Source organism: Oryzias latipes, chromosome 9 (assembly GCF_053564925.1).
Source record: "Oryzias latipes strain Hd-rR chromosome 9, Olatipes_Hd-rR_3.1".
NCBI lineage: Eukaryota > Metazoa > Chordata > Actinopteri > Beloniformes > Adrianichthyidae > Oryzias > Oryzias latipes.
Window position 1 is genome coordinate 27,178,982 of NC_136245.1, and position 14,595 is coordinate 27,193,576.

The 14,595-nt window shown below is 38.7% G+C and overlaps 1 protein-coding gene across 2 annotated transcripts in view; it reads right to left on the bottom strand.

Moving 5' to 3' along the window:
• Positions 1-540: 540 nt before the first annotated feature.
• Positions 541-14,595, bottom strand: part of efna5b (ephrin-A5b) — a 90,868-nt gene continuing 76,813 nt past the window's right edge. Inside the window, exons 3-5 of one of the 2 annotated variants that reach the window (XM_004072303.5) lie at positions 6,294-6,359; positions 5,890-5,970; positions 541-4,644 (exon numbers count right to left, since the gene is read on the bottom strand). In XM_004072303.5, the coding sequence (XP_004072351.1) occupies positions 4,520-4,644; positions 5,890-5,970; positions 6,294-6,359 (272 nt within the window). In that variant the 3' untranslated portion in view covers positions 541-4,519. The remainder of the gene's footprint in view (positions 4,645-5,889; positions 5,971-6,293; positions 6,360-14,595) is intronic. The other variant, XM_011478959.4, reaches the window with a different exon arrangement.

Genomic DNA, 14,595 nt, shown 5'->3' on the forward strand with positions numbered 1-14,595 from the left:
ACATGTACCCACTTCCTATTTTATGCCCAGGTCCTTTTAATAGAGCCGATTGCGGTTATCGACTGTTCAGGGAGGGTAATACTCTGTTAAGTCAGATTTCAGTGATCTTGATAACATTTATGGAATGTAATTGACTTATCAGCCTCCCCATCTCCACTATCACCCACTCCACTTCACCTCCTTTGGTCCTCAGGGCTTACTGATTCTCAGTCTAATTACTAGAGTTAAATGGAAAGAGAAGCTAATGGTGCTGATGGGGTCCAGCAGAAGGTTATTAGGTGTCCTCATTAGTGCCTGACTGAAGTGAAAGGAGGTTTATGGTCTTTTTCTGGAACTGATGGATAGAGTTCCCTTCAGTCTTTATAAGGTGCGATTTCTCAGGGAAGACGGCTTACCTATATCATGATGACAAACTTGAAGCAGAAGAGTGCGATGATGTCGATAGCTCACAACTTTGATGAAAGCACCCCAAAAAGAGATGATTTATTCCTTTAAACTTTACATAGAACCTAAAAAATGTACAAAACAGGGATACAATCGTCGAAGCAATGTATTTGTTTTATTGTTGTACTCATAGTTGCTCAGACACATGTATATACAAATACAGACGTTTTTTTTTTTTGTCAAGTTTTCTTGTCAGGTATATACTGTAAAAGAGGTTGGAAACATTTCCCACTGGTGGCAAAGTAGAAATGGGGTTCAAAGGTGAAGGAGGAGAGACATTTGGTGTGATAGGGGTTACACAAGCACAAGAAAAATGAGGAAGGACATAAATTTAAGTGGTTCATCAGCAAAAAAGAGAGACGAGAGGCTTTGCCCACAGAACTTGGATCGATGACATGCTTCACCCCGCTAACAATTCAGTTTAGGATTAGCTCGAGAGGATGTACTAATCCTTAAACCGTGCCCAGGTCCGACGTCTACTTTGGTGACAAGTGATGTAGGGTTGTTAAAAAAAGGAGAGAAAGTTAAGGGCCCTGTTGTTGTCTGTTCGACGCCAGCAGCTGTTCTGTGTAAAAGCACAATGGTAGAAAGCTTCTTGAACACAGACGGGGCTTCCAGGGCAGAGGCTGAAGGGCTAAGGCATGGGAAACACTCTTTGCTGCCAAAGAGGGTTGCAGCTTCCCATTCACTGCAGCTACAGCAAATGAGACACACACTAAACCTTATAGGTCTCACACATTTTGTTTTTTTTATGCTCAGAAATGTCCACACTGATGTATCTACTCTCAAACTCCTTCTTATGGGAGAAAAGAGAGTGAAAAAGGCTGAAGGAGACATGGGATGAATGCCATGGATGGGGAAGGACACAGTCATTCTAAGAAAAAGAAAAGTCAAAAGTTGCTTTTAAAATTTTTAAAATGACTGAGCCCCAATTTGACTGCACATCAATGGCTTGTGTTATGTACAATTGACCTATGTAACTAAACAGTCTGACATCACTCCAATGGCAATGCAAAAACACAACATGAAAGTGATCAGAAACTCTATTACATCTGGGGAAAAAAACAGCAAAACAAAATTTTTAATAAAAAACTTGATTTTTTTTTACTTTTTCTTAGATTTTTTTTTCTTTTTACTGTCAAGTTCATGCGCATGCCACAAAATGAAACTGGTGAGATCCCTCCAGTCAATAAAGCCAACCGTTCACTCATATTGTGTCTTTGAGCTGATCAACATGCTTTCAAAAAATCCTGAAGGCAAAAAAGTACAAACAGAGCATCCATCAAGTCCCATGAGTTTCTTTTCAAATCGGGATCCCATCATGACGAGGTGGTGATGGTTGGTGACTGGTTTGAAACATGTAAAAGATGAGCCTCTTGTCGGCTAAAGTCCAGCCTGTGGTACACGGATGTGTACAGCTCCAACTGGTTTCCACTTTGAAATCATTCAAAGTCTCTTTAGGCATTGAGGATCGTAGCACACAATGTGTTTTTTAAGAACAGTACACACTCAGCAAAACCCAGAGATAATATGGGATTCATCTTTTAGAAAAGACATAAGAACCAAATTAATACTTTAATATCAAACACTATTTACATCAAGAGGTTTTCTAATAATGATATTCATAATCATTATCATCATAGCAATAATAATAATTATACAGTTTTACCAAGGATGTAACTTTTTTTTCTTTGTCCTTCAGAAAGGTACAAAACGGAGACTAACCTAACACTACTTGTTTATTGGTTGACTACCTCAGGATACACGGTATCCAGTATAGAAATTGATCCTCATGTCCCAGGTTAGGGTGGGTGACTATTAAATCATGGTATGGTAGCAATACAAAACCAAAAAGTGTTTATAGTTATACGATACAAATTTAAGCCAGTTTCTGTTGAGGCTAGAGTTATGATAATAAAATCCATGTGGGATTGTCCTGAAAATTAGTACCCGATCAATCTATTGCCCCACAGGTGTTCTGCTGCTATAGGATTGTTAACTTGGTTGACATAAAACAAAAGCAAAATAATGACCAAAGGCAGAGGTTGTCTTTTAGACAGAGAAACACAAAAAAGCAGCCCCAAGTTTAGAAGTAAATACATAACAGTGCACGTCGTTGAGACTAAGTGGTACAAAATGGGATGTAGTTGAATTAATGTATCTCCAGAATCATTGATTTTCTGCTGTTGTCTTGATTTGTTTTGTTAGGCACTAATCAAACTAGCTTCAGCGTCTTGTCTTGCCGTTTTAACAGTGTGTGTATGTCCCTCTTTCTGTCTCCTTCACTCACCAACTCCCCCAAAATGCAAGGTCACGGGTGTGTTAAAACCCCCTACTGTGGAAATCTACCCCTGCACCTCCCGAGACCCCCCAAGCCTTCCACCATCTATTTTTAATGCCAGAAATTACTCCCCTTGCCACAACATGGGGTCTACATGCCTGTCATTTTGAACCTCATTAAAGAGTCACTTATACCTGCAACACTAGGAGCAGAAAGTGGCCATGCAATTGTGCCTGCACTCATTTCCCTGCCCTATTTTTCCACTTTCTGTTCACCAATCGGTTCCCCAAACTCTCACATTACAGCTCAGGGAGAAAGTCAGCTTCATTGGATCTATATTTTCTTTCCATTTATACTTTTTATAGTCAAAAACAAAACTCCTATGAAAAAAAACGTTCCTATTATGCAAATGAACCATGTTTGTGGGAGCTGCAGGAAACTGAACATCACCACTGAACAAGGCTGTCTTTTGAATTTAAGCGTTAGTGTAGCTGGAGCAAACACAGGCGTGCATTTTAATGGGTGCCCGTCTGTTTACACAATGTGATCTCAACTAATTGGAGCTGTAGATAAATTCAGTAAATGCTGTACTAACTGCTGTACTGACTGAAAGGAAGAGAAATGTAACACTGCCCTCATAGGCTAAAGCCATATTACAGAAGAAAGATGTAAATAATTTAATAGAATTTCATATCACAGTTCATTAAAAAATAAAGTCTGATGAAACTACTGCCAAACACTGCTGTGGCTTGGAAAAAAGTAAGAAGTCATTTTTTTTTAAAGCCGTGTCTCATTTTTTAGCCATTGATTTAAGAGTCAATAGAGATGGAAAAAAGATGCAAATGTTTGCAGAATTGGGAATATTGACTGATGCTCATCTGGAACAGAGACAAGAAATTGCTGCTCAGCTTAGTACGCATCACATGAGTAAATTTTACTTCTGCTGTGAAACTCTGTGATCAATTTTCAAAAGATATTCTTTCTTGTTCATAGCTGCAGTTGGCAAAGTTTGTGTGAAGTACAGTCTCAGCTTTGTTTTTTTGTTGATACGAGTGGAGCAAATTCTCTCAGTGGTGTTTTATTTGGCAAATCAACATGTTTTGCACAAAGGAATCTTTAAAACCAAGAAAATCAAAAAAGATCACTAAAGTCATTAAGTCCACCCAGTTAAAAACCGTGCCTCTTCTTTTCCATGCCTTCATTATCACTGGATTATTTCCACTAAACTAGATTCTACTTCTTACAACTCCTTCACAAATGGATTAACACACTTTCCTTTGAAGGTGTTGGGAGGTCTCGGGACTTTCCATTATCTTTTTGTATGTACAGTCATTTCTATTATCTATCATTTTCAGTACATAACACTACCACTGTGTGAGACTTAGTCAAACCTCTACTGCTATTGTGTGTGTAATGCTGTCCGTATCTGCTATGCAGTGTGTGTCAATGTCTGTGTAAACATCTGCTACGATGAGATAAACGTCATGTGAGGCAATGTCAAAATTCTCGGGAAATAAAGAATCACTAAGTGTCAAAAAGAGAAGATTTGGCATCTTAGTTGAAGGTTCTAGAGGGGAAACTGTCTCTCCCACTTTCAACATCAACTATTTTTCACTCGCAGACGGAGAAAGACCACTTAAATATTCTTCTGAAAAAAATAGAGGGTTCCTTGAGAAGCCTGCTCTTGTGCCCGACCAAACAAACCCGATCTTCCCAAATCCCCTCCCAACCCTGCAGCCTAGGGCAGATTCAGGCCACTCTAGGTGTAAATGACCTCCAGCACAGAGGGGAGTGCTATAAAGTGAAGAGTGCTGCTAAGCTGACCAGCAATGAAGCTAGAAGTGGGCTTGTTTTATGCAGGTGCGACACAGCATTTGTTTCACTTCGGGAGGGTGCAGCCGTTTCATGGCTGGTGTCATCTAGAATGTAGGAAAAGAACAAGGGGAAAAAACATGAATTTACGGTAAAAGCTGTTTTCTTGTGAAAATAAATAAAATGTTAAATGCAATATTGACACAGTTATTGAAGGTATGTGAAGCAAAAGCTCTATTTGGACCAAGCAAAGCAGAGCTAACATACAGAAAATGCCATGTCATGATGTCTGAGTTGCCATTTGAACTTCAGCTGCTATATTTTGCTCTTGATTCTTAGAAACATTTTGGATTTTTCTCCCAGGTAAGCTGCAGCCCTGTTTCTGTCTAACAGAGGCATTGGAGTCTGTGTGCAGCTGTACCAGCCGTACCATTGGAAGTAGCTGAAACATGCTCAGCAAATGACAGAAAGACAGAACAAAGAATCAGGTAGTTACATAACTATACAAATGCATGCATTTGTATTTGTGGCAAGGATAGTGCAACAGCGGCCAAGGATGAAAGCTCTACTTATGAGAGAATATAAAGCAAAAGGAAGTCATAAAAGCTTGCTATTTTTGTTAGAATCACCCTTTAGGGATGCAGGCAGGCATGTAAGAAACCGGTTGGATGGATAAATGATAAAGACTTAGAATCTGGAATTGCATATCCAGTTAGATGCAACTCCTGAAACTTTATCTTAAAATAAAACGAGTGTTCAGGTTGTTGCAACAATTCTTGGAAATTGCATCATCTGTGAACTATGAAAACAATGAAATGAATCAGCAGAAGAAGAAAAAAAAGGAAGAAAATTGGGCAAAGTTTAACAAAGTATGTTGCCTTGAAAAGAGGATTTCCCCCTCTGCAGACTTTTTTTTTTTTTTTGCATATTTCAACAGTGGAACAGTCTTTATGTCGAGTAGACCGACTGCTGAGAAAGAAGCAGCAGCATGTGGCTGATGCAGTGATATTCTCCACTGACTGGGCCTGGTTCACAGCCACAGTCATCAAACGGTTATGCATTTGAAACAGAGAAAATCTTTCTCGCTGTGCTCCAAATGGTGTTTTATGATGTTAGTGTTTACATACAAATATGTAGCAACAGAGAATGCACAGCCCTCCAAAACAGTTTTTTTTTAATATAGCAACATAAACAGTGACATAACAGCACTCCAGCAATTAGGCAAAAAATCTGTCAGAGAAAGGATCATGCAGTGAGATGGTAGAACAGCTCCAGGCATGCGGTACAGAACAAGAGACACATGTATGAAAGTCATACTGAAAAAGAACAAAGAAGCAGGAAGCCATACTAACCTCGTGGCTCTAATGTATTGTCTACTTTGTCGTTTACATCAAAAACACGGTCATGTACGCCTATAGTTTTCACACAGTTGTCTATAACAGAAAATAGGGAGAATCAGAAGTCATTACATGTGTGCCAAATAGATGAGTTACATTTCTATCAAGCCCCTCCCACCCTGCAGCCCTCAAACTAAACACTCCAAGCAACAAAGCTCATGGCAACATTCAGATGATTTTATTTAAAACACTTTTGTGTTTTCATCACACCCTTTTCTTAGCAAGCAGATAATGACTGTGACAAATGAAAGAAGGATGTTGCCCCGTAAGAGAAGTGTTGTTCAGGGTTGCTCATCTTTGATTGCTTTAATTTTCAGTCCTGCTCCACTAAGTTCTGCTTCAAAGTTGTAAACACTTACTTGATGGTCGGACGAAAACTTTCAGCTTCAGGCATGTTTTTCTCCCATTCTGAGCAATGGTGGAGGCTGAAAAACAGGAATAAAACACGAGCGAGGTTGGTGTGGATCAAACCTAGAATGTAGTACAGGATAACTTTTAAACTACAACAAAAATCTACAGCAATTGTTATTTTTTTATGGAAAAAAGAGAAAATAAAGGAAAGGAAACTACATTGGGATACTTAGCGCAGGCTCATAAAAAGGTTATGTTGAGTTAGTCATGGTCCTGGTGAAATCTTGACTTAAAAGCATTTGCAGATGTGTGAGGAAAGAGTCTCCAGGAAACACAGACTCATAATCTGAGCTCTCCTTCTACAAGTTCAGATACTACAACTAGGCACAGCTCAAGGCAGATCAAATGTGTGCAATATTAACATTCAGACAAAAATGTAAAAAAAAAAAAACTGTTTAGACACTTTTGATCTTCTTCTATAAGGCCTCAACACTCTATGTTGCACAACGTTCAGCCATGTTGGATATGTGCACTCCGTGTGCAGACAGTTTGCGGTTGCTGTCGGGAACTGGATCCTTTCCTGTCTGGTCCGTGGGGTGTGAATCTCAAAGCGTTAGTTACCATAAAGGTTGTATCACATCTACTAAAAATATCTCAAGGGGAGTAGGTGTGTAAGACACCAATATGCTTGTGTGTGTGTGTCTGTGTGTGCATGGGTGGTTGACCACTAATAGTGTTGTGGTGAGGCATCAGGTGCTGCCTCCTGCAGACAAGTATAGGGGTCAAGCACATGGCAGTTGGATCATGGTGGGTGATTGCTGCAGAAAAATGTTTGATAGTTTAAAAATATATGTTGCAGTCTTATGTCAGGACTTTATCAAATTGAGGTAAATTTAGGCCACTTTTCTTCTGGTATCCAAGTCAGGTTCACCAAGACTCTCCATCCCACTGGATAACATTCTTTTTTTGTGGTTTAATCAGATGTAATGGGGCCAGGAACATCCAAATGCTGCTTTTTAGGGATCTCTCTAGTCTTCTGTTGCTGGCTTCTACCCAACGTCCTGCCTTTCTTTATTCCCCTCAGTTGTAAAATCCTGTTTTCTCATTTGTCATTGTGGCAATGTTCATTTTTAAGCTAAATTAGCTTCCTTTGACACGCACAAACAACTCTGTGCTGTACTGTACACCCAGACTAAATGCATGAGATCTGCTTTTTTTTTTTAAACTATCTGTGAAGGCAGAAATATGCAAATGTGCTGTTATGAACAGATTCTTGGCACAGATAGCACATATAGGACTAAATAATATATTGTTTTGTTTTGTCTGTAAACTGTTGAAAACATGCAGCAGCATCGAACAGAACACCTTTTAACAACAACATAAAAATGTCCAAAAGCGCCTTGTTCATAAAATGTATTAACAAGAATCATTATGACTGAGTCAAATTTGAGCAATGTGAGAGGTACAGTCACATCTTGTGTTTTTTTCCCCCAAAAACTACAACTCAGTGTGAAGAAAGAAGGGTTTTTGCCTGAATATGTATGAAAACCCAGCTAACGTAACAGAACTAGTTTTATCAAAACTGTTTTGAAATTTCAATAATACTCTAAGCTTATACTTCTTTCTCAGCTTACAAGATTTGCTAAATGTGCAACAAGTACAGGATGCAAGTAGTAAGTGATTGCATTCTTTAAAATACCACTCCAGTCATCTTTTGATTTGTTTGCAAAGCATTACCATTGATATTTTAATTAGATTATTCCATTTTTAGGCAAAATGAAAAAAAAAAACTGAGTTGTTTCTAGTTCAAAGTTTGTTCAGAGCAGCAGACATTCTTCAAAAATTCACCTCTGAGTTGTGGGCCGGACCGTGGATGCAGAAGTAAGCCTATGTTGATATCCTATCATCCCTTTGTTTACACTCTCTACTGCTAGCTTACAGCCCCTCACGAGCAATAATGGAGCAATCAAGCGGTACCGGTTTGAGGCAGATGCCAGCTCAGATGAAGAAAACAAAGACGTACATGGATCTAGTCATCTACAAGTGGATTCATCAAAATGGAGTGAAGCAGGGAGTTCGAGGCCCGTTTGTGGCACATTTATTCGTTTTTTCCTAATTCACAATAATATGAATAAAGAAATACTCAGAAATGCTATTTTAATCTTCATTTTCTTTATATACAGTCTGTTCTACAACAAGCTATAAGAAGATGTTAAAAACAACATTTTCATTGGAATAGATAGTCAAGATCTGAAGGGAAAGATTTCAAAAAAGAAAAAAATATCTTTCTCCTGATAGATTTTTTCATATGAAAGTTAATGATGCTCATAATTAGATCATAGTCATTTTTGTGCATACATAACAATAAGGATGTTGTGCATGTTGTATGTGTGCATAAAAATGCTATATATCAATATAATCACATTGTATGAACATTTATGATCAAGTATAAACTGTTATTGTGTTTAAAATAAATAATGAAAAGAATCAATTACTCCCCATGCTTCCAATACATGTGTGAGTACTTGCTTAACATAATTTTAAATAATTAAGCTCTCTCCAGTTCAATTAAGAAACTATTCTCAAAAATGTCTGTGGAGAGATCACAGCAATGTCTTTTATTTCTTTTAAAGATGAGACTGCAGGAAAATGTAAAGCTATTAAGAGAAGTCTTCAATGAAACAACAGAAACTAACAACCTCAGAAAGAACTGCAGCTTCATTTCTCATTGGCAGCAACACCATCGTGCACTTTGCCATCTCCATTATCCACCTCTTGTCAAATACATATTGCATTCTCGTCTGCTTTCAGTACAGCTCATCAAGCTCTCCCGGTCCATTTTTGATGTATAACCTCAGTGTTATCATTTTAATTTTGTCACTTCATCAGCTGTTATCTCCACAATGCATCACCGCACAAGAGAGGTCATTTAAGATCAGATGCTATTTGTCACAGCTCGGTTCATGTTCAGCAGATGCCGGTGGGGGTTGGAGGGGAGCGGAGGGAACAAAGAGAAAGAGGACCTTATTATTTTGCTGTGGAGGCAGCTGATGACACGCTAATGAACCTTGGCCACCGTCGCTCACCCACTCAGTCACACATACACACCAGTGCCCACACAATTTGTGTCACTCTCCCTATTGCTCCATCTCTTTACCCTCCCATTTTCAATATGTGCACATCTAATGCCAAACGCAGACGCACCATCTCCGCATTTTTTATCTTCTTCATCATTGTGGGCTGAGTTGAGTCAGAGCCATCGACATCAGCCACTTAGCAAAGCAGCTGATCATGAGAGAAGTATGGCCCTGATGACAATGGCTAAAGAGCATGTGGGAGTCCCAAGTATGTTGCTGGTTTGTGAAGCTCTAGTGATGTTTTCGAATCAGAGCATGACACTCTCCCTGCCTCCTACACAAGAGAAGATCAAGGACATGAGTGGACAAAGTAGCATTAAGCTGCAATGAATTGCAAGGTTCTAGTGTTTTAATGCTTTCATAAGCAGTTTGGAACCACAGAATGTTAAAAATCAGGATGCAGAGTATTACATGACCAAATTACAAGTTTTCCCTGATGTGAAAAGTTCTAGGCAAATGGTTTCAAAAGAGACTGATTGCATATACATAACAATCATTAATGGGTGCACTCTTGATAGTGTGAAGTTTAAACTCAACCTTAAAGACCCACTGCGATCAGATTATGGATCTATTTTATAAGTGGTCTTCTAATTATGATTATGCTGTTTTTAATTCAAAATACTGTTTTTATGACATACAGTCATTTCTGCAGAGCAGCAGCAGTATATCAGAAATTCACCATTAAGTTGGGGGCGGGACTGTTGGTGTGAATCAAGCCCACCCTGCATCAGAATGGAGCGGTGCAGGGAGCCCAATGTATTTTCTGTCAAAAATACAATCTTTTTTTCAAACAGCATTTTTTTGTCTACTCCTGATTCACAACCACTTGCATAAAGAAATGCTAAAAACTAAAAAAAATGCTACAAGAACATTTAAAAAACAGCTAAAACCTCATTTTCATCAGAGTGGGTCTTTAAGCATGGATGACAGGGAGTTCGGACTTCTCTGTAGTTCCTTCAGTAGCCTGCATTTGAATCAGCATTAAGGCAAATGGAACGAAGCAGAGTGCAATTACCTGAGAACAAACAGGTGGGATCAGTGGAGCTCAGATAGACTATTGTTTCAATCACCGCCCAAGTCCAGCTTTATTGCATATCATGTTGAGTGGAAACCACATTTCCTTTGTCTTTCAGGTCAAGATTCTCAAAGCAAACTCAGGGACATAAAACATGGTGACATGAAGGCAAAGGCAGAGTTTAGGCTGGGCTAAATGCATTTTATCAGGAGTGTGCTGATTTCTGATGCATCATTAGCACACTTAGATTTGCCTAAATAGAAAAACCTCTTGCTCTGACTAGACAAAATCCAAACCCTTCGTATCTAGAGGATGGCATACATGAATACCAGGAAATTTTTTGCCCATCACTTTATCTTTCTTGTTGGCCAGTTGAGCAAACTCACTGAATAACAGCCCGCTGGCCTCATCTTTCATTCACCAGGATTAGTCACGTGGATTAGATAGTAAAAAACCTTGTTAGAGTTTAGGTCCAGGAGTCTGAGTAAACATGCATGGTTTCCAAGAGAGAGGCCACCTAAAGAAAATAATCCCACACACAGCTTCCTTTCCAAAAACTTTAAGCCTTCTTCTGCTCCATGATAATCGTTTCCATGCCGACAACAGCTAACACACAATGTATGAGTAAATAAATACTGATGTGGGCAATCTAACCTACAACAGGAGGAACTCAAAAATTGAATTAAAGAAGGAGATCCTCAAAGCTAAGAGCTGCGCTTTACTTTTGTCTTGCATCCTTCAATCTGTGATAAAAGTGAACAAATCTTTTCTTCATGCCACTTGTAGAAAAAAACGATAAGGTCACAAGTAATAAAGAAAAATGAGACAAACCACTAGGATGTGAGAGAGAAGGCAGTTGAAATTGATAATGCCTAATTATGAGATGATTGCTCTAATTTCCCCACATTATTGTGAGTGCAGTAGTTCAGGGTTACAATTATTTTCCCGCACTATTAAGTCAAAGTAGATCAAGAGTCGTTATTTTTCTCAAAGACCACATAATGGTACTCAAACCAATCTGTCTTCTTGGAGATCAAAAAGAAAGAAATTCAAAGTCAAAGTCCTCAGTTCATCAAGTCTCTGATCATTAAACTGTCTATAATCCTGCATCACACATTCTCTCCTTTTTTGTATGTTCGAAGGCAGCCACTGCACTTTAAGTCTTTGGTAACAATGTAAAAAAATACTTCTCTTTTTTAGAGACTGAATATCACTGCCATTTCACGTTGTTTCCATTTCTTTTAAAATCTCAATTCTTCAATAAAGTTGGTTTGTTTATGAAAAACTGTTCTCACATAAAAAGAGATTTAAACTGAACAAAGGTTAACATTTCATTTTTAAAAAGTCAGAAATCTATACAAACATAATTTATATGAATATAGTTTAGCCTCAAATACAAAAGGGGTTTATACCAATATACACCTAATGTATCATGTATCAGAAGATTCTATTTTAACAGTAAAATCTGTCCAATCTGTTTTATACATTTTTAACTCCAGTTTTATCTCTATTTCTTCCTGAAAATTTTTTCTAAAAAGTTACAAACTGCAATAACTTGTTGCTGGAAAAACTGTACAGCAACACAAAAATAAAATCTATTTTACATGTGATACTGTAAGAAAAGGTTAAATGTTTAAAGAAACAATAAAAAAGCTAAACAGATAAATGAGTTGACCTCTCTCTCTATCTCTCTCTCTCTCTCTCTCTGCACCTCCATGTCAGAATATGATTACAGTGACGACAAGAGAAAGGTGAGATGGCCTGAATGGAACTTAAGTTTATCAAGTTTATTGACGTCAAACTTTTGCCTCCATGCCAGAGGCTCAACTGTCAACGATGAATACGAATTATCAGCTAATGATCAGCTCCCAAAGACAACAGAATATGATCTATGATTCACTACAAGGAGAGAGGAACCTTATAAAATCTCTCAGCTCCTCCTCTGATCTCCTGTATTTTCTGGGCATCTGTGTTTTTTTTGGCAGCTAAACTGTTGACTAATACTATTGGCAGTTGAACTTAGGTAACTTGATTAGAGGCTTTTCTCCCCTTCAGTTTCCTTTTGCCAGAAATTTCGACATAGCTGCTATAATTTGGCATTTTAGTAACCCATCTCCAATTAGTGTGTTAGTTAACCTTTTCTATTTATTTTCTAAAAAATAAGTGACTTCTTTTGTTTGTTTATGTTTAACACAAAATTATTGATACATGACACATATCTTATGATGAGCTACATATTTAACAAGACTATAAAATGTCCTCTTGCCCTTGAAAACCTTTTTCTGAGTTTTTCACTCAAAAATTCAGCGTTTCGTGTAGAAAGTCCTTTCAGTTGTCGTGCTGTGAGTGACAGCTGGTCCACCTGCTGCTTTCTCCACTTCAGGAAACCAATATGGCTCACACTTTTGAGAGCTTCAGTGGAGTGCATGGTAATTTCCTTCCAGGGATGCAGATCTACTTGTTTTGCTCACAGTTCAATTCAGAAAAAAAAAAGAAAAACCTTTAACTGATTACTTAAAAAAATCTTGAGTTTCGAACTGGAACTTTGGGCTTTAAAGAAAAGCAACCCAACCTCACCTTATCTTTTGCTTTATAAAGGATCTGTGCTTGGGAAAAGTGGACAAAAATCCCATAAGAAGGAAGGGATGAAGAGGGGAGAGAAGCAATGATGAAGTGGGCATGGGAGACAGGAGAAGGGCAGAGCCTCTATAAGGGTTACAATAATGCCTTGCAGACAGTGTGCATCTGTATGCCTTTGTCTTTTTATAAATGTATACAGTGCATGCGTGTGTCTAGTTAATTGTTTGCATGTAGCTTCCTGTCACATTGATCAACTCTGATCATTTCTGAACGCTGCTGATAGTGTGGATTTTTCATGTGACTGGATGAAAGGTTATGACGGTGTCCACATGCGGCTCCATGCACATATCACAAATGGACCGGTCCAAATTCTTTATCATTATTAGGCACCATCACAAGGCCCCACAAAATACAGAGTCCATGCAACATCATCTGACTATTTCATTTTTCCATTAATGCAATCATCCTGTGCCTCCTCCCTCCTCTGTTATATTTCCTCCCCAGATAGCAGCTTAAAGGAGCATTTTGCAACACAGGATTTATGCTCAAGCCCAGGACAGCCATTGAAAATGTTTTGAAGAAAATCTTTGAGTTTTGGGCGTGCGCTGGTCCATTAAAGCTGAATGCGAGTTTATGGAGAAGATTGGGTTACTGTGGATTTGCCTGACATGTACAAGTCAAGACTTGTGCAAAGTGTTATGTTTGGCCTACAGGCATCTGTGGAGCAACCGAAACCTCACTGACTGTTTTTCATTTAGTAATCTGAGGCAGATTCATCACCACCCTCTGGGTTGTGATGGGCATTTAGTAACTGCTCACTTGATATCAGCCGCAGACTTTCCGTAGGACTCCTAGGGACACATCAGTGTTATTGATTGTTTGAGAAGAAGATCCAGTTCATGTGGGTAGGCAAGTCAGACTACAAGAAAGCCTGTTTTTAAGCTGCAAGATCACAGCATGTAATTCTTCTCTTTTCTCGAATCTCACATCCTGAAAAATGCCATAAGTCTTCTCTTTCATTTCTTGCAGCGAACTACCACTGATATTGGATTTCTGCCCTTTTCAGATTAATATCACTCAAATACAATCTTCCGGATTGTGTCCATATTAGAAAATCCTGCTTGCATCAGCAAAAATCAGAAGGGTTTCATTTTAACCAAGAATGCTCTGTGAACTCTGACCCGCATTGTCCCAGCATCCTCGCTTATCCTTCATGTCTCCCAGAGGCAGATCTCTGAGCTGTAAGTCAGTATCTGCTAATGCTGCATTTTGTTGAACTGCCTGCATACGGGATCAGAATCTGATTAAACTCCTCCTTAAATCTGTTAAACTTTAGCTCCTTCATGTATTCCTCTGTTGATCCCCCATGACCGTGTTTTCTATTCAGCTGGTTTGGGGCTGATCTGTGGGGAGAACGTAACCGAATATTGTCTACATGAAGTGTAGGCTCCTGCCAAATTCCAGTTTTCCTATTGTCTTCAATTAGCGGCTTCTGACAGAGACGAGAGGCTGATGCAAAGAAAAATGAAGAATTATGACCTCCATTTGTGTGAATTCCCTTCGTCCTGCGAGCGTAGA